The sequence below is a fragment of the Callospermophilus lateralis genome, chromosome 3 (assembly GCF_048772815.1).
Source record: "Callospermophilus lateralis isolate mCalLat2 chromosome 3, mCalLat2.hap1, whole genome shotgun sequence".
Classification (NCBI taxonomy): Eukaryota; Metazoa; Chordata; class Mammalia; order Rodentia; family Sciuridae; genus Callospermophilus; species Callospermophilus lateralis.
Genome location: NC_135307.1, coordinates 59,814,910 through 59,830,914, shown reverse-complemented (window position 1 = coordinate 59,830,914; position 16,005 = coordinate 59,814,910). Strand labels below are relative to the sequence as shown.

Here is a 16,005-nt window from a genome sequence, read left to right as displayed (position 1 = left end):
TACCTAACTGTAGGACTGTAAATAAATTATGTTACAGAAAAGTTATGAAAAATATACAGCCATTTGAAATCATGTTACATAAAAATACCTAATCATAAGAAAATATGTTCACATATTTTAAGAGAAAAAGCAGATGGAAAATATAATTCCGACTAAGAATTGCAAACAAATACATATGCATTTATAGTCCCTGAAAAAAGTCTGTTTTAGAAGTACTTGGTTTCAAAAGAATGATCTGGTCCTGATTCAGTTATTCAGAAAATGTATGGTTATGCTTTGTCATGAATATTGGCTATGTAATGCTGAGGTCTATTTCCATCATTCTAAGCTCCCCTCTGTTGCAGAGGGGACTGGAAACATTGCAGAGACTGTAGAAAATACAATATTATTCTTACAATATTCTCTCAGCAGGGATGTGGTTTAGATTTTGCCAAAGAAAGGCACTTAAGACATTTGAAACACGAGTGAAGGAAAAAATCATTATTGTCTTCAATAAAAACAACAGATAGGTACACAGATAGCAGCCAGTAGGATTGCAGCACATGCCAAAGTCACCAATTCATGGACAGTAGCTAACACTTTGGCCAGATGGTCAGGTATTTGGAAGAAGTTTGTAGAAAGACTTTTGGAATGGGAACAGATATTCAGTCTCATGTGAATGCTCCCAAGGGTATTCACTGCTGAGGTTTCCAATAATCAAGCAGACAAGATGACTCATTTTGTAGATATCAGTCAGCCTCTTTCCCAGTTACCCGAACTCACAAACTAAACCAGCAAAAGAAATATGAAGTATCTATATTAATTTCAGACAAAACAGACTCTGGAACAAAAAGTATTACTCAAGTTGAAGAGACTCAGAACATAAAAATAAAATAATTCATCAGGAAGATGTGACAATTTCACATTGTATATATACAACATGGGCCAAAGTGTATAAGCAAAGCCTGATAAAACAGAAATGGAGACTGACAAACACATTTTGTCACTTTAAAACATATGTGAGAACTTTAAAGTATCTATTAGATATCAGTATTTGGTAGGTCAAAAAGTCCAAAAAGGAAAACAGTCCAAAATCAGCTAGAAAATGGAAGGTAATAACAGTACATTGAATATATCTGAGCTAATGGACACATATATAGCATACTGTATCAAAAATCAGAAAACATAATATGCTTTTCAAGGACATATGTAATATTTATAAAAATTATAGTTATACTAGAACATGATGCAAATTTCAACAATGTTCAAAGCATAGTATGTTCAAAGTAGTTTATAAACATGAGAAGTACAATATTATAGCCACTAGTCATAGGGTTCTGCTTTCTTATTGGCTACATTTCATAAGTTCAATGGCCACATACAGCTAGTCATTACCATACTGAACAGTGTATTTCTATTATGAAAGCAAGCGGTAGAGCTATACAACATATATTATGATTAAAATAAAATTAACAAAAATTTAATTTAGAAAAACCCATAATTTCTTATATTCATGAATAAGATAAGAAATCACTGTTTATTTTAAACATTTAAAACTGAGAATTAAACCTATATATCAACATATATACATGCATGTATTAAAAAAGAAGAAAAACTGAACATTTATATGTAGTATCCAACTTTTTAAATTAAAAAGAATAAAAATATAGAATAAACCTGAAGAAAATACAGCTGTAAAGAAATTAAGTAAATAGAAAAGAAAAAAAAAAAGAAACTAGACAATAAAAGATACAATAATGAAGATACACATTAAAAAAAAACTTTAGGCCAAGTTGTTGAAATGGACTGATTCCAAGAAATCTGTAAATTACTAAAACTGAACCTAGGGGGCTGGACGTATATCTCAGTGGTACAGTGCTTGCTTAGCATGCATAAGGACCTGGGTTTAATCTCCAGCACTGGCAGGAAAAAAATAAAAATAAAAAACCCTGATACCAAAAGAAATAGAATGTTTAATTGCTCTAAAACCATTATAGAAACTGAATCTTATTAGAAATAAGATAACATAAGATCTTATAAATAAGATAAATAAATATCTATAATAATATGACAAATAAGATCTCATTAGAAATAATAGATTTTGTAGAAATTGAAAATCTTATTATTAAAAGAAAGAGCAGGTACAGGTGGGTTAAAAGAGCAGATACAGGTGGGTTAAGAGACTATTTTTCTTAAACTGGATCATTATAATCTTAAATAAACTCATATAGACTAGGAAAAAAGGAAATATCCCCTACAAATTGTATAGTTAGTATAATCTTGATACTAAAATCAGACAAAGAAAATGCAAGAAAGAGAACTTAGATATAAACCTGCTTGTAAATATCTTAGTCAAAATATTAGCAAATAAAGCACTGTATTTAAAAAAAATAATATAGCAAAACTATCTTGGGTTTATTTTAGGAATGCAAGATCACTTCAACATAGAAGATATATACTTTATTAATACAACTAAAATATTAACAAGTTAAAGAAAAACTATGTCATTATTTCAATAATGCAGAAAAAGTATTTGTTCAAAATGAATAAGTACATTAAAATTCAATATCCAGAGATGACTATAAAAACTATTATTTGTAAATAAAAAGAATAGTTTTAATTAGATGAAGTAAAACAATAAAAAGACTGGGAGAGTTCTGCAAAGAACCTCTGGAGTCTATTGAAAATTTACAACTTTCAGGAGTAAGCTTGGGAAGTAAATTTTAAGTTCAGCTCTTAGTTCAGTAACAGCTACTCATCCCTCACCCCACAGCTCCACTAGAGGCAGCCATGCAGGTGTTACTGGTGCAATTTTCATGCATATTAGGGGGATTACAGTGGTAAATTAGACCTGAAATGACTATGTTGTACCTCAAGCTGATCCTTGACATGTAAACAGCCTATAACAATTAAAACAAAAACAAAAAAAAAATAATAAACCCTAGGGAAGGGAGATAATCCAAGTTTCAGAGGTTTACCACATTATTAGATTCAAATACCAAGTTTTCATCAAATCACAAAGCATACAAGGAAAGAGGAAAGTATGGCCCATTTGAAAGAAAAATAAAAAAGAAAGCATTCCAAATAAGGACAAGATAAGAGACCTACAAGACAATTACTTTAAAATATTGTCTTACTGTACTCAAACAATCAGCAGAAGATATGCAGAAAACCAAGAAAATGATGTATGAACAAAATGGAAATTTCAAGAAATCAAGAATTCTAGAAATGAAAAATATAGTAACTAAAGTGAAAAATTCACTAAAGGAATTTGAAGGATTATTTGAGCACGAAAAAAAAAAAGAATCAGCAAAGTTGTAGATAGGACAATTGAAATTATTGAGTGAGGAAAAGGAAGAAAAAAGGATTGAAGCAAAATAAACAGAGTCTAAAGGACTTGCAGGATACTGGCAAGTGAACCAACAAATACACTGTAGGAGTTCCAGGAGAAGAGAGAGAAAGGAGTAGAGAGATGATTTAAAGAATGATGACTGAAAACTTTCTAAGTTTGGTGAAAGATTCAATATAAATACCAAGAAGTTCAACAAACTCTAAGTAGGATAAACTCAATGAGACACATTACAATCAGATGCCAAAGGAAAGAAGAATTTTTTTAAAGCAACAGGGAGAAGTGACTCACTTCATACAAGGGATTGTCAATTATTTTAATAATATTTGGAAATTCCAATCCTTGTTTTCTATATGCCTTAAGAGACAAGTATATTTAAAAAGCAGTTATTAGTCTAAAAGCTAATATTATTAACACTGGTTTGTAACTCCACATTTTGTTTTCTACATAATTTAGGAGACTGATGCATTTTCAATTTATGGTTTTGAACACACAATGTAAATGTTGGGAAAACATATAATGGCAGCAGCACCCCAGAGAAAAACCCCAACATGGCGTCTAACGACCCTCTTTCTCTTCTTTGTTTCTTTCACTGGCACGAAACATTCCCGCTGGTGCCAATGTTCAAATCCTGCTGGTGGGAAGCCTTAGCCCCAATAAGAATTAACTTCTTGGGCTCCAGAACTGACATGTGGAAGAGCTTGCCAATAAACGGGCAACCCGTTATCTACCTCAGCACTGCTACCTCTCCTTAGGTCTATATAAACCCACAGCCTTTTGTAATAAAGTGGAACCTCTTTGGTGATCTGTGTCGTGTGGTTCGGCGTCTTCCAGTCTTACAGTGTAGATATGCAGTTCTGTGACAATAATAACCAAAAGGGGTAAGTCAAAAATGTAAGAGCAGAAATTTTATATGGGATTGAAGTTAAACTGGCATAAATTCAAATTAGAGTGTTACAACTTTAGGAAGCTAAATGTAATTTCCAGAAACACCACAAAGAAAACTGTTATAAAATATGCACAAAATTAAATACCATAATCTAAATATCATGCTAAAAAATCCACTAAACACAAAGTAGTAATACAGGAAGTGAGGAACAAAAAAGCTATAAGGAATATCTAAAATAAATGACAAGATGAAGAAATAAGTTTACTTTAAATGTAAATGGATTTAACTCCCCAGTCAAAAGAAAGAAAAGGTCAAAATGGAAAAAATGAAACAAAAAAGAAAAAAAATTATTGAATTATATGCTGTCTACAGGAGACTCATTTTAGATCCAAAGACACAAACAGACTGAAAGCAAAAGAATGGGAAAAGATATTCTATGTACCACATGATAAACAACAAAGAGCAGGAGTAGCTATGCTATTAGACTATTTTCAGTGCTGGGGACCAAACTCAGGGCCTCACATATGCTAGAAAAGTGTTTTAACTTCTAGGCAATACAGATTTTAAGTCAAAAATGTTACAAAAGACAAAGAAGGACTTATTTTAATAAAATATACTTTGTTGTAATAAAATGTATTCTTTCTGAATATAGCAAGAATATATAACAATTACAAACATCTGCATACCTAATAGCAGACCATCAAAATATATGCATCAAAAATTGACAGAAAAGAGAAATAGACAATAATAGTTGAAGACTTCAAAACCCTAAGCTCAATAATGGATAGAAAAACCAGATAGGAGATAAGCAAGAAAACAGGGGATTTAAACAACATAATGTACCAACTAGATCTAACAAAAATATACAGACACTCTATTCAACAATATGATATATATTTTTCCCAAGAGCTCATGGGACATTCTCCAGGTTAGGCCACGTTATTATGTCACAAATTAAATCTCAGTGCATTTTATTTTATTTATTTATTTATTTATTTATTTATTTATTTTAAAGAGAGAATGAGAGAGGGAGAGAGAGAGAGAGAGAGAGAGAGAGAGAGAGAGAGAGAGAGAGAGAGAGAATTTTAATATTTATTTTTTAGTTATCGGCAGGCACAACATCTTTTGTTTTTGTATGGGGTGCTGAGGATCGAACCCAGGCCGCACGCATGCCAGGCGAGCGTACTACCGCTTGAGCCACATCCCCAGCCCCCTCAGTGCATTTTAAAAGACAGAAACAATACCAAATATCTTCTTTACCTGTAACATAATAAAGTTAGAAACTGAGAACTGAAGCTGGGGATGTAGTGCAGAGGTAGAGTGTTTGCCTGGCATGTGCAAGGTCCTGGGTTTGACTTCCGCATAAAAATAAGAAAAAAAGAAGATGAAAGAGAAGAGGAAAAAGAGGAGAAAGAAGAGGAAGAAGGAAAAGTTAAGAAAAGAAATTAGAAACAGAAGAAAACTAGAAAATTCACAAATTTGTTTCAATTAAACAACACTCAACAAACCAAACAACAATTAAAAAAATAGAGAAATTAGAAAATTAAATACAAGTAAAACCACAATGAGTATTAGCATCAGCATATCAAAGAGAACATTTTCCTTTGTTTTGGAGGGATGCTAACACACAGTAGGGGTTGGGAGGGGAAGAACAGAAGTTCAGTGGATTAGACAAAGGGGAATGAAGGGAAGCAAAGGGGGATTGGAATAGGAAAGACAGTAGAATGAATCTGACAAAACTTTCCTATGTTCATATGTGAAAACACCACCAGTGAAACTCTACATCATGTAAAACCACAAAAATGGAATCCTAATTAGAATAAGTTATACTCCATTTATATATAATATGCCAAAATACATTCTGTTATGTATATCTAAAAAGAACAAATAAAAAATTTTAAAAAACAATGGGACACCATGTCATACCCATTCTGATAGCTTTATTTTAAAAAGTGTTGGCAAGAATGTTGAAAATTCGAAACCTAAGAGTACTGTTGGTGAGAATATAAAGTGGTACATCTACTGTGAAAAACAATGTAACAGTTCCTTAAAAATTAAAAATAGAATTACCAACGACCAATAATTCTGCTTCTGGGCATATACCTAAAAGCAGAGTCTGAAAGAGACATTTGTGCACCCATTTCACAAAAGCGTTGTTTACAATAGCTAAAATGTGGAAGCAACCCAACGGTCCATCAACAGATGAATGGATAGGCAAAATGTGATGCTTACAAACAATGGAATGTTATTCAGACTTTAAAAGGAAGTGAGTTCTAATGTATACTACAACATGGATGAATCTTGAGGACAATATACTCAGTGAATAAGGTAATCACAATAATAAAAATAGTGTGTCATTCCACTTCTATAAAGTACCTAGAGGAGTCAAGAATCATAGAGAAAGAAAATAGACTGATGGTTAATAGTGAAGCCAGAATTTGACAGGCAGATATGCAAGGGTGGGATCCAGAGAATGGAGGGATTAAAATGTTAATTCCTTCAAAGTTCTTCCTCCACCCTTATCAAGATAACCTGCCCCTGCTCCAACCTATTGCTAAGGTAATGGGTCCCAGGGATTGTCCCTCTCTACAGGGATTTGTTAATAGTGCCCCCTTCCTGACCAGGTCCACCTGCTTCTCACTTTCTGGCCATCCCACCGAGTATCTCCCAGGCCTAGTCACATACAAATGAAAGAGAAAGATAAGGGGAAGAGAGCAGGAAAACAAAGACATATAAAAAGGCAGAACACCCTCACTTCTTAGGATACCAGGATACCAGCTATGGCCCCCTTCTCCCTCTTGGGAGAAGTCTGTTACCCCTTTTTAAGTAAATCCTGCTTTATTTGCTTGCCTCTGCATGCTTCTCTAATGTTATACTTCAACATGTGAGGAAGCAGAACTGGTCATGGGTAACCAGCGGTATCAAAAGGAGCTGGAAATAGAAAGGATGGGGAGTTATTGTTCAGTGGGTACAGAGTTTCAGTTTTACAAGATGAATAATTCAAGAGAAGGATGGTGGTGATGGAGGCATAACAATATGAATACACTTAATATCACCATACTGTATACTTAAAATGGTTAAGACAATAAAATTCATGTTATATACATTTCACCACATTAAAAACATTGAAAAAATGAAATGCAAAAAATTAAAGCCAGATAAGAGAGAATACTTTACAACCTTGGATAGGAATATATATATACACACACATATATATTTATTTTAGTTGTTGATGGGACTTTATTTTTATTTATTTATTTATATGCAGTGCTGAGAATTGAACCCAGTACCTCACACATGCTAGGCAAGTGATCCACCACTGAGCTACAACCCCAACCCAGGGGAAGATATCTTAAAATACAAAAAATAGAAACCATAGTGGAAAATACTGATTACATATAAACATAAGGTATTTGTTTGTTAAAATATATCACATGGACAAAAGCCATGTCACAAAATGGCAAAAGAGATGTACTACATCAACAAACCACTTATATTCAAAAATATGTAAAGAACTCATACAAAGCAAGAAGAAAAATATAAGCTAATTTTCAATGGGAAAGGGCAACAGTATAGAATAAGAAATATGAATGATCAATAAATATATGAACATATCTCACACCTCCCTGGCAATTAGTAAAAGGCAACATGAAACTACAATGAGGTCTCATGATACATATTACAAAATGAAGTGTAGGTGAGGATGAGAAGTGAACAAAATATTTTTGGAGAATATGCTTACTATAAAGTCCATTTATATAAGATTCTTTTTTTAATAATTATTTTTATTTATTTGGGGTTTTTTTATGTGGTGCTGAGGATTGAACCCAGGTCCTTACACATGATAGTAAGTGCTCTACTACTGAGCCATAACCTCAGCACACGTTAGATAAATAAAACTAGGAGCTGGGGTTGTGGCTTGGAGGTGGGGCGCTTGCTTAGCATGCCTGAGGCACTGGGTTCGATCCTCAACACCACATAAAAATAAAAATAAAGATATTGTGTCCACCTATATCTAAAAAATAAATATTTAAAAAATATAAAACTGGGCTGGGGATGTGGCTCAAGCGGTAGCGCGCTCGCCTGGCATGCGTGCGGCCCGGGTTCGATTCTGAGCACCACATACAAACAAAGATGTTGTGTCCGCCGAAAACTAAAAAACAAATATATTTTTTAAAAAAATATATAAAACTAATATGGTATATATTTATTTGTAGTAAAACTATAAAAATGATCAGGGGAGAAAAAACACCAAATATGTTAAAGTGTCTATATTTGGAAAGATGAGGATATCATTAAGGAAGGTCACACGAGAAGTGAGAAAATATTGATAAAGTTCTATTTCTTCAATTAAGGAGTTGGGGACATTATTACTCTTTTTTAAACTGAACATGCACATTTTATATGTTCTTTTATATACAGATATGATTCATAAGAATTGTTATGTAAAAGAAGAAAATCCTCCAAAACTAAAAACTTTTTTCTTTTTTCCAATGATCAGAGGTTCTAGCTTACTGTAGTCTGTGCTAAAGCTAATATAGGTTACAGAGTTTGAGAATGGAGCAAAGGTATAATCCAGGAGTCATCAAGACAAGGTATAAGCAGGTGCTAATTACACACACACACATGCACACACACACGTGAAAAATGCATTTCAGGGAAGACAATTTTTAAAAAGTTTTTTTAGTTGTAGTTGGACACAACACCTTTATTTTATTTATGTATTTATGTATTTATTTATTTTTTATTTTTTTATATGGTGCTGAGGATCAAACCCAGTGCCTCGCACATGCTAGGCAAGCGCTCTACTGCTGAACCACAACCCTAACCCCAGAGAAAGAAAATTTAATAAGAAAAATGTGAGGGAGGGAGATCCACAGTAAATGTCATACATATACTATCTGTCATACAGTAAGTGTAGGACCTGGTAGAAATTCAATTTTGTTTTAGGAAGGTAAGGTATTTAGAAATTGAGGTAAGGAAAAAAAGGAACATTAAATAGCCTCATTTTAAGAAAAAGAGAACATAACCAAGTAGAAAAGAAAGAAGATCAAGAGATAACTATATTGTTCTCCAGATTTTTTTTAACTTCTCTTAGAAAATCTCCAGAAAATAATTTCCTCAAATGCCTTTTATTGTGACGCTAAGATAGATCTTCTTCTTTTTTTTTTTTTTTTAAGGCAGCCAAAGCTGACACTTTTAGTGCCAACATTATTCTTCTAAAGCAATAATGCACCATTGGTTTCTGTAAATTCTAAAAAACTCAAATCCCCATATGGTATCCCAAGTTTTCAGCAACTTTCATTACAGAAACAAATTAACAACAACAACAACAAAATATATATGCACTCTGTTTTGTTTCTGGTAGTAAGCTCTAGTCCAGCACTGAAAGACTGCTTTCTGGGCTACTGTTTCTGATATTCATCTATCCTCTTTATTTTCCACATTAGCACAGTCTTTACCTACTTTTCTAGTCCAAAGTGATCAAATTTATAGAGCATTGATTTTTTTTAATACCAGCTTAATCCTAAGTAGGCTTATGGTGACACCTTTTGGCACATTATTCTAGTTTCCTATCCTTATCACATGGACTCTAGAAGCAGCCAATCCTGAATTTAAGTTCTAAATGAAAATTGTAATGCTTCTAGCAAGTTCTTTATGCTCTCTGAATCTCAGATTCCTAATAGATTAAAATAAGAATAAAATGTCTACCTTTGAAGAGTTGACCATTAAGTATATAAAGATATTCAGACTTCTTAAATGTAGACTGAGGGATAGGTAGTGAGATTCTTAGTTCTATTCTCAGTTCTGCTTCCAGGTGTGTCTCTGAGTGTGATCCTAAACACCATCCCTGAACTCTGGTTCACAGCAGAGATGTTTTTCTGCTTTCTAGCTTCAATGGTCTGGGCAAGACCTAACAGGTCTCTGGCCACTCATTAAAAATAATACCTGTTCCATGGTCTTACAAGGTCTTCATCTGAATTTTAACTCTCCTATACAGATCCTGCAGATATTTTGCAAGCTCTTTTCTTGGGATAAGAAATATTTTCCAATTCTGGACTATTTACCTTAAATCCCTGCATTTTTCCTTCAAACTTGTCTGAAAAATATTTACTTAGCTAGAATGATAAGGTCAGTTCACCATCTTCTTTTTTAAGCTATCATGACTGTTTTCTCATCAGAGGCCTATGGCTTCTATGAGGACATGTTTCCTCTACTAGCCTCACAGCCCCAGCCCAATCTTTTATTAAAAATATTCCACAGTATCATGTTATAGAAAATAAATTAGGGGGAAAAAAACTCAGGTTCTAAACTCAATCCTCACACTTAATAAATATATGAATTTCATCAAGTCATTTAGCCTACCTAAAACTTAGGGTTTTTCCACCTGCAAAAAAAAAAAGATGTGCTAAGATATATGAATACTTAAGAGACGAAAGACCAAAAGCAATCATACAGGTGAATGTGTCTTAAAAAATGTAGTTCTATGCTATGTGGATAGTATTACCCATTCAGTACAGAGGCAGTATGGAATAGTGATAAAGACAAAAGAAACTGAACTCCAAATCATTTACCAGCTCCACCTTTTGATATGTAAAATGAAGATTAGTGTGCTTACTCCATATAATAGCTGATAACAGCTACTGTTGCTACCATTAAACACTTACTGCTTGTTAGGCATCTTATTAAATGCTTGGTAATAAAATGGAATTAAGACAGACCTGACTAACATCTTTGCTAAAATTTCTATCTCCTATTCCATATGCTTCATTTTCTAAATCATTTATATCATACATATTCAAAACAAATAAAAGTCTAAGTAGTAAAGCATTTGCATAGAACATCAAGATAAGACTCCACAATTCCACTATTTCTTTCCTGTGAAAATTTTCAGTGAGCATGTAATGACTCTGGCATTTCTTTTCCTAATCTGTCACTTGAGTTGAAACTGTCCCAATGACTACTGAGTAAACTAAGATATGTTTCTATCAAATACAAATGAGCTAAGATAGTGTCTCTCAAAGTAACATTCCCAGACCATCTGCTTCTCAATCACATACTGAAGAATAACGATCCAAAGCAATAGAAACAAGAAAAATTTTAATCCTCAGAATAAAGTTTCATATGCCAGTTTCTTAATAGGGTGGAGCTGATGAGATCAAGACCATAAGTGACCTGAACATAAGCACCTTAACTGTGAGTGTTCAAGAAATTCCTATTCTGGAGGCCAAGAGAAAGTGTGGAAAGGGAACACTCTGAAAACATTTATCCAGATTTTTAAAGAAGGAAAGAAAACTTGTCTCAAAAGTCACACCTACTAAAATTGGGACTGGATGATCTCAGAAAATAAAACTGCTCTCTTAAATTCATTCAACTAATGACAGACCTCCCTGCTCCAAATAACTATCCACACCTGTCACAAACCTTGGATAACCTCCCAAAAGCAAGCCTGGCCCACGAATGGTCAGGTTGATCCTGTGACCATCAGAACCATCAAGGCAAGATGATGTATTGTCTTTTGATAAAAGTAAACTGAAATAACCAACTTGGTCATATAATTACACAAGACATGGCACTTAAACACCGAAGAGAATCAAACAGATTTGAACTCCTAGTGGGTGCGAATTTTCAAAAAGTAACAATTCAAAAGCTAATGAACAAAATATTTCTCAATCCTTCATGTCACAGAGGGATGAGCTCCGCAGTGGTCAGAAAATAAAATGCCTTAGAGGCACTTAGTTCCTAAAATGCAGGGGAGTTAAGCCCTGTGACAAGAAATCCGGAGCCCAAGGCGAAAAAGGACGTCCAACTTGCCCACACATAGCAGCCAGAATCAGGTCTGAGGCAGCAGAGCAGGCGGGGCCCTGACTTCTCCTGCATCCCTGCGCTCGCTTTTCTCCGCCTGCGTGAGCGCCGCCCACCCACTCGCGGCGTGAACCCACAGGGCCCGGCCTCTCCTTTCCCCTCCCCTCGGCCTGGTGCTGAATCATGAGCCCACTATCTCCAAAAGGTAAAATCAAAGAACAAAGCCACCCTTGGGGCTGGTCTGAATGCAGTAGGAGGTCGGGGTGGGGCAGAAGACTGGAAACCGCAACTTTGCTCCCCTTCTTCCCAAATTCCCCCTTCCGACCACCGAATTAAAACAAGTACTGCAGCGCTCCGGGACTCCCAAGACGGTGCCCCTTCTTCCGGGGTGTTTGGGTCCGCAGAGATCGGTCCGCCCCGGTGCGCTCCCCTTCATTGTTCCAAAGCGCGCTCGGAGCCCGCGCTGTGCTGGGCCCTCAAGCTTGCAGCTTGGGTGGGGAAAGGGGGTTGGGGGCTCCCCTGGTCAAGATCCCGACCCCTCACTCTCTCGGCCGGTGACACTGCCCCCCGCCCACACTCAAGGCCACCCTTCCAACCTATGGCTGATGCGGAAACCTCCCATCCCCGCAGGCGCCGGGTGGGTGCTGTCCAAATGCTGCCAAGAGGCGGGAGCCGGGTGGGGGAAGAAGCTGACGGCGGGGCCTGCACGCAGAGGCAGCCCTCGCCCCCACAGCGCGATTTCGGTGACGCGGGTACAGCTCGGCCATGGTTCTTCCGGCCCTACAGGGTAGCTTGGCAGCGGCCTGCTCCCAGCCACGGATGCTGGCACCAGGCAACCGTTGGCCCTCCTTGTGTCCAGAAGCAGAAAGCGGAGGGCCAGACCCCGAGCAGGCTGCAGAAGTTACCGTTTGTTACTCACCCCAACTGTTTCTGTCCCTGCGGTTCTTGGCCATGGTGGTCTGCGGACTAGTGGAGGCGAGGCACTGTCACTGCCCTCCCTGTCTTCACTCCGGCCGCAGGTTGCTGGCGGTGGAAGGCTCTCAATGCCTAGGCTGGGCGCAGTTCGCTCAGACTCTGAGGGTGTTGCTGTGGCGCTGGTGGGAAGGAGCGGGGAGGAAAAGGGAGGAGAAAGGGATGAACCAAGCTCAGCATCACAGCCCTAGTTCACACAAATACCAGCGTCACACCCTCCTACCTCAGCCCACCCCCAAAGCGCAAAGACAGTGACAGACGATGTACTGCAACGTTTTCAAAGGAAAACACACATAAATAAACAGCACCCCTTTGCACACATTCTCTCAAAGAATTTAACAGCATTATTGAGTGACAGAAATTCACAACCCAATATACTGTATTATTCTGGGTGTTCAAATACCTGCTTCCTAGGACAGTTACATATTAGTACAAACATCCTGGAATATTTATATACCCAAAGTAGTTAAAATAATTTTTCTCCAAGAGTCATCTTTATTTTTTTCCATTTTAAAAGTAAGGTTATGATAATAAAGAGGGTATCATTTTGTATTTGTATACTAAGCGGGTCTATATTTTAAAATCAGATTAGAAAAATTTGGATCAAGAAGATCAATTAAACCTGAAGATTCATCATAAACTGTAAGTAGCTCAACATCTAGTGTGTAACATTTCCCCACAAGATTTGCAGAGATGAAGTATGGAGATATATAGTACAATAGCAAATATTTTTTTTTAGTTGTAGTCGAACCTAATACCTTTATTTTATTTGTTTATTTTTATATGGTGCTAGGTGAGTGCTCTACTGCTGAGCTCCAGCCCCAGACCCCAATAGTAAATATTTGAAGTAAAATAATACTACATAGTGTAGATGGGCCTTGGCAGACATAAAGGTTGCAGACAATTTTGAATGAAAAAGCAAAAGGTAATAAATACTTTTAAAAAATATTCTTGGGCTGGGGTTGTGGCTCAGTGATAGAGCACTTACCTCGCATGTGTGAGGTACTGGGTTCAATCCTCAGCACCACAGAAAAATAAAGACACTGTGTCCATCTATAACTAAATATATATATAAAATATCCTTGATCTCTCCTTTTTTTGCTGCTTCTTTCTGCCTACAAACTTAGTTGTTGTCAATATCCTAGAAACACTGTCGCTTCATGTTACCTGACCCACAAGATACCTTCATCCCATTTTTCATTTTCTCAGTTTTCTTCACCCCAGCATTTGGTTGTTACCCACACTATCTACTGATCAGTTCTCTTTAAAAGACCACTGCTAGCCTTTTAAGAACCATATTCTTGGTCTCTGCTTACTGTTCATCAAAAGCTACTCTTCACCCTGCACTCTCAGTGAAATTCCTATGATGACTTGAGATAGGACCACCATGCTGCTGATTGTCAAATCTGTATATCTAGTCTTATGTACTCTTAAGGAGAAAGAATCATCACACCAGAGATGACCTTACAACTGCCTGAAGTTATCTCTACTCAGTTTTCAGTTATCTCTACTTAGTTTCTTACCAGCATTACAAAATCAACATGTTAGAAACCAAACTCTCTTACCCACTGCTGCCAAATCATCTTACGCATTCCATATTTCAGTCAGTAGTTCTAGCAACCTAAGAGCTCTGAACACTGTAAACCAAGTTTACATAATGGTTTTAAAAGAGGATGTGTTCAACAGAATTACATTCCCCAAACACTAATGAAAACATACTGAAGAGAAATTTCTTCACCCCTGTACCTATGAACCATCTCCTGTGTCTTTTTAACATGTGCAAGATTTGTCTTTGAATATTTCCTTGTTTTCTGGCACAAGGAAATACTCCAGGTTTTCTGTTTTATTTTCCCTGCTTCAGAACTGGAATTAGCTATTTCTCCATAAAGATCTGGCTCCTTTAATGAAGAAATATTTTGGCTAGCTATAAGGTATTTAGAAAAAAAGGTCTGGGTGCTGTTGTGCTTACTGTGGGCTGAAGTGTCACTGTTTCTTGAGTCTTTTAATAGCCATTACTAGAAGACATTTATTTTTTTTTAAATGATGATTTTAATGAACTTTGGGAAAAATGTTCAATTATATGAAAATACAAATATACATGGTTATTTATTGTGGATTTTTTTTGTAACTGTAAAATATTGGAAACAAGATAAATACACATACATAGAAAAGGGTTTAAATAACTTATAATATATCTACACAATAAAATGCTACATAGTTATAAAAAAAGAATACAGAAGAACTTTATGAACTAGTGAAAGTAATCTCCCTCCTGTTAAATGGCGGGGAGGGGTGTCAAGAGGCTGATAATATAACTTTTCTGTAAGAAAGAATGTGGAAAAAAAAAAAGAAATGTCTTGTTCATCTGTGCGAAATAAATACAATCAGAATAAAACAGAAGCCAAAGAGATTGTTTACCTATGGGAGATAGTAAGAACAGAGCAGAAAAAAAGGAGAATGGAAAGTAGGTCATAAGGATTGGAGGTACTATTCTCTAAGTATAAACTTTTTGAATAACTGATTCTTAGAACCGTGGTACTGTTTCCCATTCTCCAAAATGGATAAATAATTAAAACTAACCACAATATGGTGAGAACTAAAAGTGGAATTGCAAGCAGTTAAAAAAAGTGAACCTAATTGTATTATAGGTAAATGACAAAACTACACTGAAGGATGTAGAATGCATTTACTGCATGCTACAAGTCTAAAGACAAAAAGAACTATATACAAACATTGCACTAGTTTGAAACTTTTTTCTCCCAGCTTATAGGAATTAGAAATTCTGAAATTATTTATCTTCTAGGACTAAATAAATATGTGGTGCATAATGAGAGGGGTCATTTTTAATACCGGAAGTAAAGCATAATAAGGAAGAAGAAAGAAAGAAGATAGAATGAACTTTATGGTATTGAATTGGAAGCTGAGGTATTAAATAAAATGCAAATAACTCAATTTTTTAAAATAGGCAAAAGATTTAAATAGGCATTCATCCATAGAAGACATACAAATG

At 35.7% G+C, this 16,005-nt stretch overlaps 1 protein-coding gene across 2 annotated transcripts in view; it reads right to left on the bottom strand.

Annotated features, from left to right (window-relative positions):
- Atl1 (atlastin GTPase 1) overlaps positions 1-16,005 on the bottom strand; it is a 68,444-nt gene that overhangs the window by 42,538 nt on the left and 9,901 nt on the right. For both annotated transcript variants that reach the window (XM_076848269.1, XM_076848270.1), the window contains exon 2: positions 12,943-13,117. In XM_076848269.1, coding sequence (XP_076704384.1) covers positions 12,943-12,976 — 34 coding nt within the window. In that variant the 5' untranslated portion in view covers positions 12,977-13,117. The remainder of the gene's footprint in view (positions 1-12,942; positions 13,118-16,005) is intronic.